General features: G+C 41.5%; 1 protein-coding gene across 1 annotated transcript in view; it reads right to left on the bottom strand.

Annotated features, from left to right (window-relative positions):
* NRP1 (neuropilin 1) overlaps positions 1–16,734 on the bottom strand; it is a 113,174-nt gene that overhangs the window by 6,339 nt on the left and 90,101 nt on the right. The window contains exons 10-13 of the mRNA XM_009895105.1: positions 16,487–16,631; positions 13,423–13,527; positions 10,352–10,411; positions 3,061–3,198 (exon numbers count right to left, since the gene is read on the bottom strand). Coding sequence (XP_009893407.1) covers positions 3,061–3,198; positions 10,352–10,411; positions 13,423–13,527; positions 16,487–16,631 — 448 coding nt within the window. The remainder of the gene's footprint in view (positions 1–3,060; positions 3,199–10,351; positions 10,412–13,422; positions 13,528–16,486; positions 16,632–16,734) is intronic.

Below are 16,734 nucleotides of genomic sequence, written 5' to 3'. Positions count from 1 at the left end.
CATTAATTGTGCAAAGAGCTATTTTTAATCTCTGTTTAAAGTAATCTGTGCTCGAGGAGGCAAGATTAGAATGGGAAGAACACTGGAGGATAAAATAGCTTTGAACAGCCATGGTCAGAGATCAGGAACTGAGATCTAAACAGTGCTCCTAAATAGGGTCTGAGCATTGTCACAAATGGTGCCAAAGTTATTCCCTTGATTTTTGTAATAGTATATTGGGCTATGTGTATTTGTGAGCCGTTTCCCAAAAGACTAAGATTATGGCTGGTATTTTCTGAAAAGCATAATGGATTTATACACATTGAAATCTGAACACCTAATATCGTTAACTTGGAAAATCACTTGCTTAATCATATTGGGAGAGAGGCATGTGGGAGTGTGATTAGTTTGGTAGCAGAAAATTGCTAAGTAAGGTACTGACTACAGAGAAGTGCTTCTGATTTACACCAGCCAGGCATCCATTCCAGTCCTCTTTTGAACAGCTTCTTTGCAGAGAATTATGGTGGAAAAATACAAGGTTCATCCTAGTTTGTGTAAGAATAGCTGCCATGTGTAATGCACTCGCACAAAAGGATGGAGGCAGCATTTACTGGCATTGGTATAAAGTTACTTTGAAAGTAGGAAGGAGAAAAATAATAACAAGAAATACTATCTCTCAAATGCTGAAATAAGTACATATCTCTCTGTTTATACCAATGCTTAAGCAAAAGAAAAGTGAAAAGAGGTGAAATAAGACATACTATCTCTCAAATGCTGAAATAAGTATATATATCTCTGCTTACACCAATGCTTAAACAAAAGTAAGAAGAGGTGAAATAAGATGTTTTGGAAGGGTCATGTCTTTGCTTAGATACGATATTCTTGAGTTTCATTTGAAACAACGTATAATTGAGACTTGCTGGACTGTAATGGTATAGTCCTGCATCAATGAAGAAGGGAAGATGTGGACTGCCACTCTGGGAAGTATAAGAAGGGCAAGGTAGTAAAAACACGAAGAAAGAGGAGTGGGTTAAACCCTGTGGTTAGAAGGAGTGGGCCTAATAAATGAGAAAGGGAAATATTTATTCTAACAGGAGACAAGGATGTTTTCTTTTATTTGGATTTTTCTGTGGGCAGTCAGAGGTATCCTGGCCGATATGCATGTGGAAGTATCTGGTCTTTGAAAGAATTTTATAATGGAAGATGATATTAAATTGCCAAAAAGAATTTAGGCTTTTTTTTTTTTGTCTTCTTTTTTTTAATCTTACTGCAGTTACATCTTGTCCAACTTCTTCAGCAGTAGTGCGTATATATTCTTTCCAACTTTGCTTCTGTGCTGAGGGCAGCACAACATGTGCAAATCTCATCAAAGAAAGGTGATAGGAAAATCCGAAGGGAGGAAAAAAGAAAAATAATCACAGCATTATGATGGCTGTCTCAGTTGGAGGATGTAACTCTGGCCAGATTTAATCATAACATGTATAATTTGAAGTGACATACAGCATATCCTGCTGTCTTAAAGCAATTGCTGTTGAAGATCACTTCTGTGGAGTTTCTTCAGCTTTATTCAAGTGCAACTGAGAGCAAGATATGCCTGGGAATTGCTCATTGTGGTTCTCCCAACATATAGGGTGGCCTTGCTGTGTAGTGGTGACGCTGAGGGGCTTGTTTGGGATGGCAGTGCCATGCAGACTGCCTGTGGTCTGCGTTCACACCCACCCCACTCATTCTGGACCTGCTGGCAGGCAAACGGCAGACCTGGCAGGTGAAGGTGCCCGTAGAGTTGAAGGAAAATCTTGGAAAACATTGAAAGTTAGTGCAGTAAGGAGAAAAAGTGGCTGCATGTAAGGCTTAGTGAAGTTACAGCTAATGGAACAAATAAGTCTTCTGCACTACCAGGGCCCAGCGGAAACAACAAAATCTCATTTGAAGAATATCATTTCTTCATCTCTTGATTGAAGACAGGTTCAGTCTCTCTGTAATCCTTGGTGGCAAAGTGCAGATAGCTCTCATTTCCAGAATATTATTGCAGTGCTGGGTCAGGAACTCTGTCTTCATTGTCTTAATTAGAGTTTTACTTATGCATGCCTTTTAGATTTTGTCAGTCTGTGGCTAACATAGCTTTTAACCTCCTTTCAATGTCAGATCCTACTGAGCCATTTCACTTTTCTCTACATCAATTTTTCCACCATTACAGCCTTCATTTCAGCTAACTGCATTTAGTTAATTTGATGCCATTTATTTGTACAATGCCATTTATAGTCAAAGTATTATAAGTTTTTTTTTCCCTGAAACTACTGTACTTGTCTTAAGATTCAATTGAAAGTGTCTCAGAATGTAAAAAGTCCAATTTTGTCTAATTTCCTTGTCATTCTCATTAGGCAAAGGGGTTGCAGAAGTGGGAAGGAGGATTAATCTCAACACATTTGATTAATCTGCACGTATGCAAGAGAGAACACTAAAGTGAGAGGCTGCACAGGTCACACAGCGCCCTCCCTTCGCCACTAGCCAGCAGCATATTTATTGCCTAATTATGCAGAGCCATGAGTTAGATACTACAAAACCAACCAATCAATTTCCCAGGGTAATATTTCTGGAAAAACTGTGTGTGAGAGAAGGGATGGCCATAATCTCCAACTCCTGCTGGAGAGGAGGAGGGCATGGAAATACATCCATCTGGGAAGTTTCACTTGCAACACCTTTCTGTAGTGGGCAGCCCCTGTAACTATGAACAGGAAAAATGTGAGGTTTGTTTATGACTGTATCACCTGGTAAATGATACTTGCACAACATCTGGTCATTCAGATTTTTTTCTACCCTAGGTGGCGGCTATCCAAAGGCAAGTCAGGAGAAGGGAGTATTTTCAGTTCCTGACAATAAATTATCTTTATTCCCCAACAGAAAGGACAATTATGGTCAGTTGTAACTACATATAACAGGTTAGGTTGCCTGGAGAATCATCTTTGAGACTCTACATATTTTAGGTATAGTTTATTCTCCTTTGGTTTTGGGAGGCATGTTGGTATCAAACAGAGCAACCTCGTCCCATGCAAAGTGGTTAAATCATGAACTCATGATTACCTGTGTGGTCTTGAATTGGCCCAGTTTTGCTGGTCAGGATTGCCCACTTTAAATCCACCTGGTTGTCGTGCTCCCAGTGGCACAAAGTCTTTTGAGATCCCCAGCCAAAGGCACAGTTGAAGTTGTATAGTGGCAGCTCTGCAGGGGAAGGGGGAAAAGGAGGAACAAAATGCGATTATTAACTGCATAATTCAGATTTTGTACTTCAAAGCCAAATGCATGCATTTGGCCATTAACAGAGCCGTTCCTACTTGAAACTCTGAGAAGCTATAGCAAAAGTAGCCCTGCTGGGAAACAGATGAAGAATGACTATTTCTAGTAAATGACGTGGTTCTTTCTTGTCTCTTTATGACCCACATTTTGGGATTTTTTGTGGTTAGATTAATTCTTCTGATTTGCCCACTTTGGCTGGTAACTTTACTGTAACATATATGACTCAAAAAGGAAAGCTCTGGCTTACTTATCAGATATATTTGTTCATTGATAATATATATTTGTACCATAACTGCAACTTTTTGCAACAACTGAGAATCAAACTTGGACAAAAATAAGAAAGGGCAGAAACACTAATGGAATGTCCTTGGCAGGAAAGGATTTCTGGTGAAATGTATAGTACGTGGCTTCAGTAAGGAATTTATTTCAGCATCTTCCAGACAGTTAAGTAGGCCCACAAGATGGCAGCATTGAAATGGACAAATTGAGACGGAAAAGGGACAAATGTGGCTGATTGCCAAATGAACTCAAAATAAGCTTCAAAACAAGCTCCATGTAAAACAAGGGAAGTCTGGTATTATGGTCAGGATGAGATCATATCTTGTTTTCAGCTTCTCTTCAATTCTGCCCAAAGGTTTAATACATAGTAGCTTATTTTCTTCAATAGAACTTGGAATTTGAATAGAAAGATTATTCAAAGATAGCACATAAATCCCTTGCATTTCTTATTTTCAGAAGCAGTTTGAAATCTTTTGGGCTTTTGGTTCTTACCCCATTGGTATGAACCTTTACCTCACCTTGAGCAATGTCAACCCCCAGTAGAGCAATACCCTTCCCACAGCAGTGTGACCAAATCCTGAAGTCTTTTCTCAGGCATGACTCACGCCTTATGAAAGGAATAGCTTAGGTTTACTTTAATGAGATGCTTTGTGCAAGTATGAACTAAGAACAAAGGACTCCGCTCCCATCAATATCAGCTCTGGGGGAAGAATTGTGTTTCTTGCCCGTTATTAAAAAAGCCCAGGAAAGATAACGCAACCCTAGAATGTGTTTTGTTTATTTTGGGAAAATATGGAGAAATATGGGAAGTGTGTTGGGACCTGTGGCTGGCCAGACCTTTGAGGTGGAGCTCTTCCAGACTGAAGAGGCAAAGACCTCCTCCACATAGCGAGCTGTTCAGGGAAGACTGGAAAGGCTTTTGAACTCACAAGCCAGATTTTAATGGAAAGTAAACTAGAATAATCATTTTATCAACATGGAGAAAACCTCATGTGAGTCGGTTGAGACAGAATGGATATAAAAATGGATATAAAAATTCTCTCCTTGTCTGCTGTGTCCTTGTTTGGCAGGTCCTTGCTCCCAGACACAGTTTTAACCCAGGTCACTGGATTCCTGCATTGCAGCCACGGTGCCCTCTCCCCTCTGGCCCCTAGAAAATTTCCTTCTGTCAGCAGAGAGGTCTGAATGTACAGCGGCAGCTCCTGCTCCTCTCCTCCACCTTGGCTATGCTGCGGCATCTCTCCAAGCTGAGCCCTCATTCTTTGCTCCTTCCTTTCATCTGCCCCATCACGGCTGCCTCCCCCCTCCCACCCGCTGGCCTCCAGAGGGGTCTACTCCACATTGTCACGAATACGGCATCGTCGCTGGGAACAAATGAATTAAACAGACAATGTCTGGTACAGGAATTCAATGTGGAGAAAACATGTTTCCTGGAGGACCCTAGCCCTTTCTAGGAAAGGGGCAGATCATGGTGAATAATCTCTCTTTGGGCTCAAAATGTTGAACAAGCAGAACTCGGCCTGTGCGTGTGTGGGTGCAGAAAGGCAATCCATTATGTTTCTTTCTTCGGTATACTTTTTTTTTTTTTTTTTCTAGACAACGGGGCCGTGATCAAAGACATCTTGCCCAAAAGGGGACATGTGAAAATCAAGGCGAGTTTTTTAAAGAAATGGAGTGACATTGAAATGAAAGGGTTTTAAGTTCGTGAAAAATAGCCTTTCATTGTCAAGGAGGCATAGGGAGAGCTATATTGCATGGCTTTGACATCAGAGCCATGAAACAGAACTTTAGAAAAGGTCTTAGAAAACGTAAAACAAAATTAATCTTATTAATCCCAAAGGATTATATCATGCAAAGCTTGTGATAGCCTGTGTGGTATTCAAACCACAAGAAAGGAGAACAGTGGTAGATAGATCACATCAGTCTGAAGATATCACACAGCATAAATGAGCACATAGCACAAAGAGATTGAAAGGACTGGTATTGTTCAACTCTGAATAAAAATAAATAGCAGAAGACACAGAAGTAGTATGTAAATGGGTAAAGAATCCAGAGAAGGAAGATTACAATATTCTGTTTTCTCCATTTCATAGCCTGAGAACTATGAGATATCCAGTGAAGTTCAATGCAAATCAAAGGAAAAAAAATATTCATATGATATGAGCCGGACTTGCTTCCCTCAAATGCTGCTAAGGCTGAGCACGATTCAAAGAGAACTGGACACTGAAAGGGATAAGGAAAATATCCAGAATTTAATTGTAATTCTAAAGTGCAGGGAGTGACAAAAGCCTTTTGCTTCATGGTCTGAAGCCAACTCTGAACATTGGGATTAGAAGGAGAGTTTCAAAGCAGAGCTAAATTTCACAGCACCATCTAATAAAGAATTTCTTACGCTTCCATTTGAAATATATAGCCCAGGAAATTGGCAAAGAGCCTAAGTCTGATATGCTTTGGCCATGCCTGTGTTCCTTGGCTTTGGTCTCACAGACAGCATGGTGTAGCATAAAAATGAAGTTCTTTTCCATGCAGAAGTTAATGAGAATCCCCTGAAATTGACCAGTAACCTGCTCTCAGTTAGCTATTTCTTGCTGGATTCCTATTGTTTTCTTAAAAGTGATTGTGTTAATATATTCCTTGGACAATCACAGCAATGAGATTGAAGGTCAAAGGCAAGGCATTTCAGAGTGCTCTTATTTTATGGGCTCCTTAAACATGCCATCTCTTATTGTCTGTTCTTGTGTCTCTTCCAACGGTTCTCCCAGGGACCCATAAAAATTAATAATAGACCTGCTAGCCAATTAATAGTAGACACTTGTAGCATCAGGATAGGTTCATTAGTCGTATGGACAACGGATCTGCCCCAGCGAAAGACAGAATAGTTCGACACTTCTATTAAAGTTCCCAGGGGGCTGATACAGTAGCTCACAGTAAGCGACAGGCAATCTGTCCACTTCTTTGTGCTTGAACTGTGTCTTGGCAGCTCTGGTGGAAGGCAGGGAAGTAGGGATGAGCAGCATTTGGTGGGATCCCTCTGCAGCACTGGCCCATTCCCCTGCTAGGATAATTCTCCTGCCAATAGGTGATTGATCTCTGGGTTTGTATGTATTGCGAGGATGAAGAAAGCCAGCTATTATGTAACTAAATAGCAGCAGTTCAGATGAGAATCTGAGAGGGAGGTGTGACAAAATCCCATATGCCTTTTTCAAAATGTAGGGTACGTGATACTGAATTAAAACAGATTTATCCTCTCAAAGAATAACCAACAGCTGTACTTTTTGACCACATCTTGCTCACAGCTGGAACCATTACTGCACATGAACAAGAAAGTCATTTGAAAATCTAGTCGAGTGAGTTTCTTGCAAGTCCATTAATCTTTCGTGGCCCACAGACTTTGACATATTTTTATAACTCTTCCAACAAGAAGCAAGAAGGAGCATGATGGCATTAAAGATGCTATGAAAATTCTCTATAGGAGGCTTTTGCCAAAGGGCAAATCAACATTAAAATGGGACATTACAAACATAATTTGGACCACTTCAAAGTAATATATTGGGACTGATTCTTATTTGCATTTCACTTTTTTATACCACTTATGCTGGCAGCACAGAATTACCTTAAATGATAGTCAATGATAAATTAACTGCTTTAATATCCCTTTATTGATGCAAAGTTGTCCCACCATAAATATGAATTAGACCTATTCTACCTTTAAGTGACTCCTTAGCATAGATTTTATCCTCAGGATTTCTTAGTTATATTTTTTTGAAATAGGTATTACATGTGTGAAAAACAAGATACTTTACTTCTTGAACAGTCTGCTTTACAAAGGATTGAGCTTACACGCTGAGAGCACGTAATGTAAATGAACAGCTTGCTCTGTATGTAAATAGCTAAGAGTCAAGCATTTCAAATAGTCCTTTGGAATTGAAAAAGATGTGTTGAAAAACACTAGATGTTGGTGAGTCTTAGGAGCGAGGTCTGAAAGGTATTTACCTTGACAGACTGGTTTGTTAAAGGCATCTTTTTAAGTTTGAGGAGGAAAGTAGATCCTCTCTTAAAAAAAATCCAAACCTTTAAACATTTTTAGCAGTTTGAAATCACGATTCTTTTTTTTATTTCTTTTTGCAATTCAGTCCCCTTGAAATGAACTGTAAAAGTCTTCTTGATGGAAAGCTTGTTTATACATGGAGGCTTTCCAGCTATTTGCTCTTAACTGTTTCCATAGTGTATGAACGCCGGGCGGAATAGGATAATCTCAGGCTTTGACACACAAAGCATGTTAGTCTGGGATAACAAGATTAGGGGTGTTTGCAGGCTTGAATGCAGGCAGGAGGACAGCAATACATGACGTTAGCACCTATTGCAGAAGTACCTGCACCACAGCAGGTGCTGCTACTGAAAGGGCTAGTAAATCTCCGTCCTGAATCACTGTGGCACAAGCTGCTGTGGCCAGCGCTGGCACAGTGTACCTCATGGAGGGTTACCCCTGGAGCCTCCATCCTGCAGCTCATCTGGAACAGCTCTTTGGCTTGGAGTTCACCATTTACCTCAAGGTGTATTAGCATTTTAAGGTAAACCAGCCCTTTGAGGGAATTAAAGCTGAAGCTGAAGGCTCAGTCCCTGGTGTGTTAAATTCATACCTTGTTCACCTTGAGATTAGCTGAAAGAGCTGGAGTGCACTTATCCTCAGCCAGCTGAGGGCTGGGGGGGCCTGAGCAGCTCTGTAACTTCAAGGCCAGTTTAAACTAGCTTATTTGTGGCTGCTGTAGCAGACTCTTGCTCCCTGCTGCATGGCCTCCTGCTCTGATGTTCTCCCTCGTGCCAGCTAGGTCCACCCATGCCTCTTCAGCAGAAGGAAATGCTTACACCACCTTCATGCCAGGAGGGGTTTCCCCACGTTGAGGGGAGTTTCTATCTGCCCCTTTTTGGGAGTTTTCTGGCTAGTTTTCAGTAAGGGATTATGAAGCAGCTGGAAACCTTTACATTTTAAACTGGAGATTCTGGAAGCCTTATTCTTATTTATTAGCATCTGACTGATCTCTATCTATGATCTTTGTAATGTGCTGCCATGTGGGAGCCTGGAGTTTGGGATGTGAACTCGTCCCTTATTCCCCGGAAGGAAACAGTTCCTACCAGCACAATGCAGGGAAGTAACATTGGCATGCTCTGAAGGCAACCTCAGAAACTCCTTTAGCAGGGAAAAAACTTGGCTCATCACAGAGTAAGCGAAGGTGGTGCAGGGGGGAAGTAAGGAGAGAAAATGAGGATATCTTAATCTCCGGCAGAAACAATCTATTACTGGAAAGTCCCACCCAAGCCAAAGGGATTAAACACAGCCTGCAAACGCAACTGGCATTGGGGAGAGGGGAGGAAAATTGCACTGCACAGGGGCACTTAATGAATTTGCAATTTGTTTAAATGTAACAAGATAGTTAAAAACCCTGTAAAAAAGCCTTCATTTCAGCAAAATAGAAAGCTAGCAGATAATTTCAGACATAAAGGTTAAAATGCTTTACTCTAAACCTGCTGCACAGCATCCTTTCTTTCTTTGTATCCCTTAACCCTTTCGGAACTGTGGGATGACCAGCAGCCCTCCAGCCCTTCGGCAACACTGTCTGTGGAAGAGCAGTGTGGAGAGGTGTCCCGTGAGGGTGGGCCAGCCTGCCGTCGTGTTTCTCATGGCACCCGTACTCCACAATCTCCCTCTGCTAGTAAAGCAGGGCAGAGCTAGAAATTGTGTACGCTGACTAAGCCAACTGAGTGACCCTGGAGACAAATTTTGAGGGGAGTAAAAGCATTTCCATCTGCAATAGCAGAACGCAGAGGCTGAGAGCGTGAACGACGTCTAAGAGAAGTCAGCTCTATCTCTTTATCAGATTGACACCATCAGTGTCCTGTAGGAAATTTTTGCATTATTTGTCCCTTTCTTTTGCTAGAAGCAAAAGGCGATTGTGTCACATGGTTGAGGAAACAATGATAAACACTTACCCACCCCGTTAATAAATCACTTGCAAGACTGTGCCTGACTGTACTTTAATGGAGGAAATGGGAGTAGCTGAAAACTGACGTCTTTACCACTCTGCAATTATTAATGCAAAGGATTTTAAACTGGTGCTCGTAGTTTTTGGAGTCTGGGTTTTCTGCCCAAATCTATCCTCTCCCCCTCTCCCAGTAAATTATACAGGATATTAAACAATGGCATGAAAGCTGTGGAAGCAGCAAGCTAAGGATTTTAAAAGCTTCCAGTTATTGTATTGATTAAGTAGAAAGGACCTGCTGCCAGTGACAACTTGCATTTCCCTTTTCAAGTTCATGGTAGCAGTTTATGTAACCTCATTTTGAGAAAACTTGATGGAAAACAATATTGTAAAACTGCCAGCTCTCTGGTGGAGAAAACTGGCAAACTTCACTTGTCTTAGTTTTGCAAAACCATGGATATAAATAGTGAGTGGGCCTGTGTGGTTCTGTTTTTGTTTTCCCAGTTTGCAAACACACTTTATGTCACTGACATGCCACATTTAAACAGAGTGCACCGTGTGATTAAGTTAGTTTAATTTTGTCAGCATTTGGCATTTGCTGATGCAGAAGGAAATCTTGTTCTGTGCTGTGTCTACATGTGGATGAAAGGAATAAAATATTTACTGTACAGAGCTGAGAGACCAGATGCTTCTTTACTTCAGAGACTTTTAGTGAATGGGAAGTCAGGAAGTGCTGCAATTCATTATTTTGTCTCTCGCATGAAATTTGGGTATGGCATTTATTATATTTTTAATGAGAAAAAAAACCCTTTTGTTTTTACCTGGTTGTAACGTATTGTCTATTACTGTTGGCTTTTCTGTATTCAGCACTGTAGTGCCACCTGGAAAAGAAATTATGCATATCATGATACACGGGACACCACAAAGGACACAGCAGTCATTAGGAATACCCTATATATAAATATGAAATATTACCGTCTTTATTAGTCACATAGGTAACTGAGTATGTGAGCTTAAGCATGAAAATATGACATTAAAGACATGGTTTCCTTTATCAAAAAAGAAAACAAGAACTCATCATTTAATAAAGCTGTATATCTTTGGAGTCCTTGCAAACACCAACTAATCAATCCTCACCACGTCCCTGTGGCTGTCCTTGTTTTCTAGGAGCTGATTTGCTCCAAATCATGTGGGAAGTCAGAGACTGAACTCTGTAGCACCTCCTAACAGTCACCACTTTGTGCATTCACCCATAACACGTGGTTTCTTGTGTCAGGGATGTGAGGTTCTCCAGCCCCTGCCATTCTGGGTCCTCCCTGTGCGTTGTTTCACAGCTGCGTTGTGAGAGCAGCTCACAAGAGAGGTGCATGGGAATTGCCCGACTTTAGGCTACAGTCTAAGGCAGGTTTAACTTCTGTCTCAAAGAGCAAGAGGAATTAAGGACTTCCTCTTTGTCGCCTTCTTCAAGCAGATGAACAAGAGGTGAGTGGGGTCATGGCCCTCTCCTAAGCTCACTAATTGATATTTTTAAAATACTTGACTTTTTAAAGCAAGCCTCAGCCTCATATTGATAAAGGAAACAAAAAGTAAATTAGCACAATTATAAATGCGCAGTGGGGTGCTGATTACCAGTCAATGGCTTTTCTTTTCTCCAGCAAGGAAGTGCTTAAAGCATTATAGAAAGGATGACTATGATGACTTCCAATGAGAATGAATGCCCAAGCTATATCAGCTTTATGTTTGTGAGAATGATCTGATGGGAAATGCTATAAGCCACGCAAATAGAGTAGCTCTGTATGGGGTCCAAATTGAGCAGGAAGGAATCTGGCCTACAGCACAATTACAGTTAATTGCAAGGGAGGCTTCATTGTGATACTCACATATGTTCAGAGAAGTGACTCTAACAGTCATACCCATGAGAATGTGGGCGCCACACTTGCGCTGGGAGTGGATACAAGAGGGTAAAGCACTGATAACATCCCCTCTGCACTGGCCTGCTATTCCTAATGGGCCACAAGATTTACATACTTTCCTTCTATGAATTTGGGAGGAAGGAAAGAATGTTTACAATGAAATTATTGGTAAAATCACTTCTGTGCATTTTAGTGTTATACATAAAATCATACGTGCAATGTTTCTACAGTGTCCAGAACAACTGGGCATGCACTGGTCAAGGTTTCTAGGTAGTAGAGTAATGCATTATACTTGTGTCTGCACATCTGTTGAAGGGCAATGTAGTAATTTTCAATCAGTACTGAAGTAGGTTCAGTTTCCCAAAAGAGCCAGTGCTCAGGAAGGCTGGTGACTGTTCCCTTATCTTCGAGTTTATAAGCTGCTCCCTAAGCACAACCTGCAAAAATTGCCAGAGGGAGTTTCTTCTGCTCAATAACCTTTCCCTAAGGGACATGTGGGATGCAGTCCTGAGCTCCCTGAAGTGCAGAGAGTATGAGTGAGGGAACAGGGAAGGTGCTTGCACAGATCCGTCTCCTTCCCCTCACACAGCCTCCATCTATATGACATATGTCTCTACGTATTGGGCTTTGCAAGCCAGCCCTCCATGTAGGGCTTTCCAGGAAGCCCCAGGGTTTCCTGACTTGGCTCTTTCCTTTCAGAAAAATAAATAAATTACAATGTTTAGTAACATCGAAAGCTTTCTGAGCTGCCTTAACACAGTACAGACTATTTTATCAGACTCCTTGCATAGCTGTTTTCAAAAAGAACAAGATTCATCTTGGGCACTGATTTGAAAAGCAGTGACAGTGACAGTGCAGTGTCTTTTCCACTCAAGAATTGCTTTTCAATTCATGATTTTCCACATGCATTTACAGGAGACATTGGCAAAGCTCAGAAAAGGTTTGATGCTGAAACTGCACTTTCATTTGTATCTGCTGTTGGATGTTCTACTTGGCTGCTTCCAAAAAGCCTATCTCTTACCTAAGGTTTCCCAATGTCCTCTTGGACAGCTGTTGCCAGATTTTAATGCTATTTTATATCATGGATATAAGAAGCAATAAACATTTATTAGATAAGCACACCAGGGAGCAGTGATAAAATAACTTGTGTCGCTGTGTCCAAAAATAAGCTCAATTACTGTAGATGTATAGATCTGCTACAGGAAGATCTCATCAAACAAGCCCAGAGCTTTGTGGAGCAAGTGACCTCCAAGAAGAGATCAAAAACATTGTGGTGCAGTGTCAGCTCTCTCAGAAGGACAGTGGCTCTGTGCGAAACTGGGAGGCTATGAAAACTAGCAAGCTTCCTCCCTTCCAGATGCAGACTATGTTATGTCTCTCCCTCCTATTTTTCTGCTAGTGATGGCAGCTTGGAGAACATCAGCGCCTCTGTGGCTGTAATGCAGCGTTGGTGGGGAAGCTCATGGAAATCTCTCTGGTGGTATGTGTGTGAATATGCTTTGATGAAACAAATCTGTTCTGTTTCTGTCTGGGAGAGGTTTAGGACTGAGATTTTGAGTCTTATAGTAAATTATAGGTATGGAAGCGTACATGTATCTTGAACCTAAACAATATTTCATTTTGAGTTCTTCGATCTCAGACAATAAACCTCAAAAGGTTTGTCCAGCTTTTTTTCTTAATAAGAGAAAGTTTGATTAGGACATTTGATTAGACACAATTCGTGCTTAAAAAAAAAAAAAAGCCCTCTCTTCCAGCTAGTCACTATTATTTGCTTCAAAAATTACATAGCTGAGAAAACAATCAAAAGTATTGTCATATGTAAAAGGCAGATGCCTATGTTTTGACAGCAGTGACAATACGAACTGCATACCAATGTCCATTTATGCTGAGTGATTAAATCAGTTCAAACATTTAGCTGGTAACTGATGATGGATATGAGCTACAATGAAGCTGCAATGGAATGAGGATGGTTTCTGCACCTGTCAGTTGGTAGTCATCACCTGTGCCACTGTGACAGTTTGCCTGGTCATCATCACACTCATCCACAGGTTTGCCTTCGGAAACAGTAGGGACAGCCGTAGGAGCTGAAACAAACCCAGTCGTTCAGTTAAAACATGTGCTGGAGAATCAGCATGCAATTGGCAGTAACATTTTGATGAGCACCATATGCTGTCTTCATGTGTTGTATCTGAGGAGCAACACAACACTACTTTGCAGGTTAGTTAGTATTTCTTTGCAATGGGACGTATCTGCTCTGCCTCCTTGCGCTAAGGCACTCTGCTGTGTCTGAGCTCAAGGGCTGAGTGGAGTTGGGCTGCAAAGCCCCGGACTGTCTATGCACCGGCTGATGAGCGTTGTTCCTATCAGCAAAGAGTGAAAGCCTGGCAAGGCAGAATGGGAGCCTTCGCGGGGCAGATGTGGGGTAAACCCCCCATCATTTTATTGCAGGTCAAAGGGCCTGTGAGAGGGCCTGTACAGAGGAGCAGGAGGAGTGCATGAGCAAGGTGGTAATTCTCCAGCACCCACCACATTACTGAAGAAACCTCCCTGCAGAGCACATGTAAGAGAGGAAATGTCTAAGCAGAGTCCTGGTAACAGTGGCAGGAAGGCCGTGTGATGTAGAATCACTTTATGCTCAATGAGGAGTGCTGGAAGGAGTTTCTTTTGTTTTTGTTGAAGTTATAAATAAATAAGACATCAGTGATGTCAGTCATCCCTCCCGGCCACCTGCCTGCTTCTCATTGGCGATGACTTTCCGGTAGCTGCTGCATAACCAGTAAAATTCTGACCTTTGTTATTGCAGTTAAAAGCTTGAGATTTGTGCAAGCTGCCAGAAAATATATCTATACCCCAGTATCTGCAAAACATGCCACATCTGGAAAACCAGAATACAGGTACTTGTTGTTACATTTAGGTTTACGTTTTATGCTGCAAGTATAGCTCCCCAGCTTAAGATAAGCACTCTGGGAATGTGATCCAGGCTTTTGTCTGTTCTCACCTACTGTTATTTTCATTAACAATCTTTTACTGACATTATAAGCTATGCAATAATGCATCCCTTTCTGAGATTCTTCTTTGCCTTTTGTAATGCCCCCAGAGCCTGCTGGCCACATAAGATCATATGTGCTGACTTCTTGTCCTGAAAATGCCAGAAGCGGTGGTAGTTTCTGAAGTAGCTATATTCTGGTACAAAACATGGCTTTTTAGGACCCTGACCTATGCTTTACGGGTACAATCTATCCCTAGTTAAAGAATTAGTTCCGTACCTATTACAAATTATGCAGAGCGTCTGTTCCCTACATCACTTTAAAAACCCCTCTGGGAGCTCCCTCTAGCTTTCTACACCCAGTTAAGTTTCTTATCTTGATCTTCATGCCCCTGTATAGCCTCAAGCTTGCCTGCATCTCTGCCATCATTTCATATAAGCCCCCCTGGGATGCTTCGAGCACACAAAACTTCCCGTTGCTCATTACTGCTGGAGAGCTGATTTCTACTCCTGTCTGTGCCTACCTCCATGCTTCTTTTTCATCTCAACTCCTTTCTTGCTTGGTAAATCTCAAGTGACTTCTCTTCATTTCACCCCCTCCTTAAGATACAGTTATACAACAAAGTTTCCTTATTATGCTTTTTCCATGGGTAAATGGGAATTGACCTCACCTGTCCATGGGTGACCTACAGGTGATCACCCTTCAAAAGTACACCATAGCAGAAAGACAAATGCAAGAAGATGTGTCCCAGGGAAAAATTGTACTTGCTGTTGCAGTTTGCCTAAAAGCAAAGGCATTTTTCCTGGTCAGTCTCCTCTTTGGCTCCTCCATCTCACTGAGCAATGTGTTGCTGTAAGGTGATGCATGGACTCACTTCTTGGTGTCTAGGTGGCTACAGGAGCCCTGTGGCCGAAGGGCTTTGCCCACAGGTTGTGAGTTTACATAAGGCAGGTGCTGGGTTTCCTTTTTTCTGAGCAAGTAGCACAATAGTCTGCAGGAACTAAGTATTCCCACAGGAAATTAGGACTTCCTGCAGGAACTAAGAAGTATTTCCAACCTCCCCACTTTCCGGGCCAAGTAAAAAAGCATACTTATTCAATCTGGCCTTCACTAAAAAAACAACACTGAACTCATCAGTTCTCACAGCAAATGCCTCCCACTCTTCCGCCTTGGGGGAGAAATGGTGAGAAAGAAATGGAAGCAGAGGAGTCGGTTCCATTCATCTTGGGAGCCTGTTCAGCTACTTCTATATGAAGTATCATATGGAACCCTGAATAACATGGTTTGTTATTCTGTGTATTGTTAAGCTGTGTGGTTTATAAGCCACACCACCATACCATCATCCACCAGATAAAATTGTGACATTCCTGTAGCGTTATCTGTAGTTATCTATGAAGTTAAATAATTATTGTTTATGTAACAAGAATCAAAGCTTGACTTCATGTCACAGTCCAAGGATAAATGTCTAAACTTTGCTTTTCCTGGTCTTTCATCTCCTACATACTCTTGCAAAATTAAACCTTGGTAAGGAACAAAGAGGCCCTCTTTACCCCCCAAAAGGAACAGCACAGACACTGTCCAGCTAAGTAATGATTGCCCGCCATAGCGTCTGGTGTGACTTTCACGTCCTTTGAAGGAGTAAGGGACATAATTGCTGTATTTAGTGCAAAGCTCCCTCTGCATTCTAAGAAAACATCTCTTCCAGGGTTGTATCATGGTAACATAAAATTTCAGTTCCTGTCTTTATTGTCTCCTAATAGCTCTATGCTTCTCAGAAGTATAATCATAAGGCTGCTTAAGGGAACAGAAAACCATGTGGAGAATATCACTGTGATTCAACAAAGGAATGGGAGAAAGAATAATATTTGTGCCTTGGGCATATTCAAATGTCTGCAGAGAAGGAACTGATTAGGCCAAGAAACAGCACTAATGGCAGTCACGGAAGCGAGAGTCCGATGTGCTGCCTGTACAGACACAGCAGTGTTCAGCAGTAGTGCAAGTGGAGAATGTATTTATGAAAATAATAAAGTGCATTCGTCTCTAGCAGAGCAATTACCTTCGAGTTCACAGCCCAGCAGTTCCATTCGCAGCCCCAGTCCTCCGTGTGTGGCTCTCTCAGGGTAAACGCGGATGAATCTCGTCGATACAGGTTCAAAAGTCCGCAGTTCAGGCGTGTCATAGTTGGTGTTGCCTTCAAAAGTCTGCAAAGCACGACAAATGCTACTTGTTAAAAAAAAAAAAAAAGCTATTTTCAACAATCATCTTTTTACCTTCATTCTCTAGTCTTTGAATTAAGTGAGCAGT

Source organism: Charadrius vociferus, unplaced genomic scaffold (assembly GCF_000708025.1).
Source record: "Charadrius vociferus isolate BGI_N301 unplaced genomic scaffold, ASM70802v2 scaffold61, whole genome shotgun sequence".
Lineage (NCBI taxonomy): Eukaryota > Metazoa > Chordata > Aves > Charadriiformes > Charadriidae > Charadrius > Charadrius vociferus.
The sequence above is the reverse complement of the archived record's forward strand: the minus strand, read 5'-3'. Positions and strand labels throughout refer to the sequence as shown.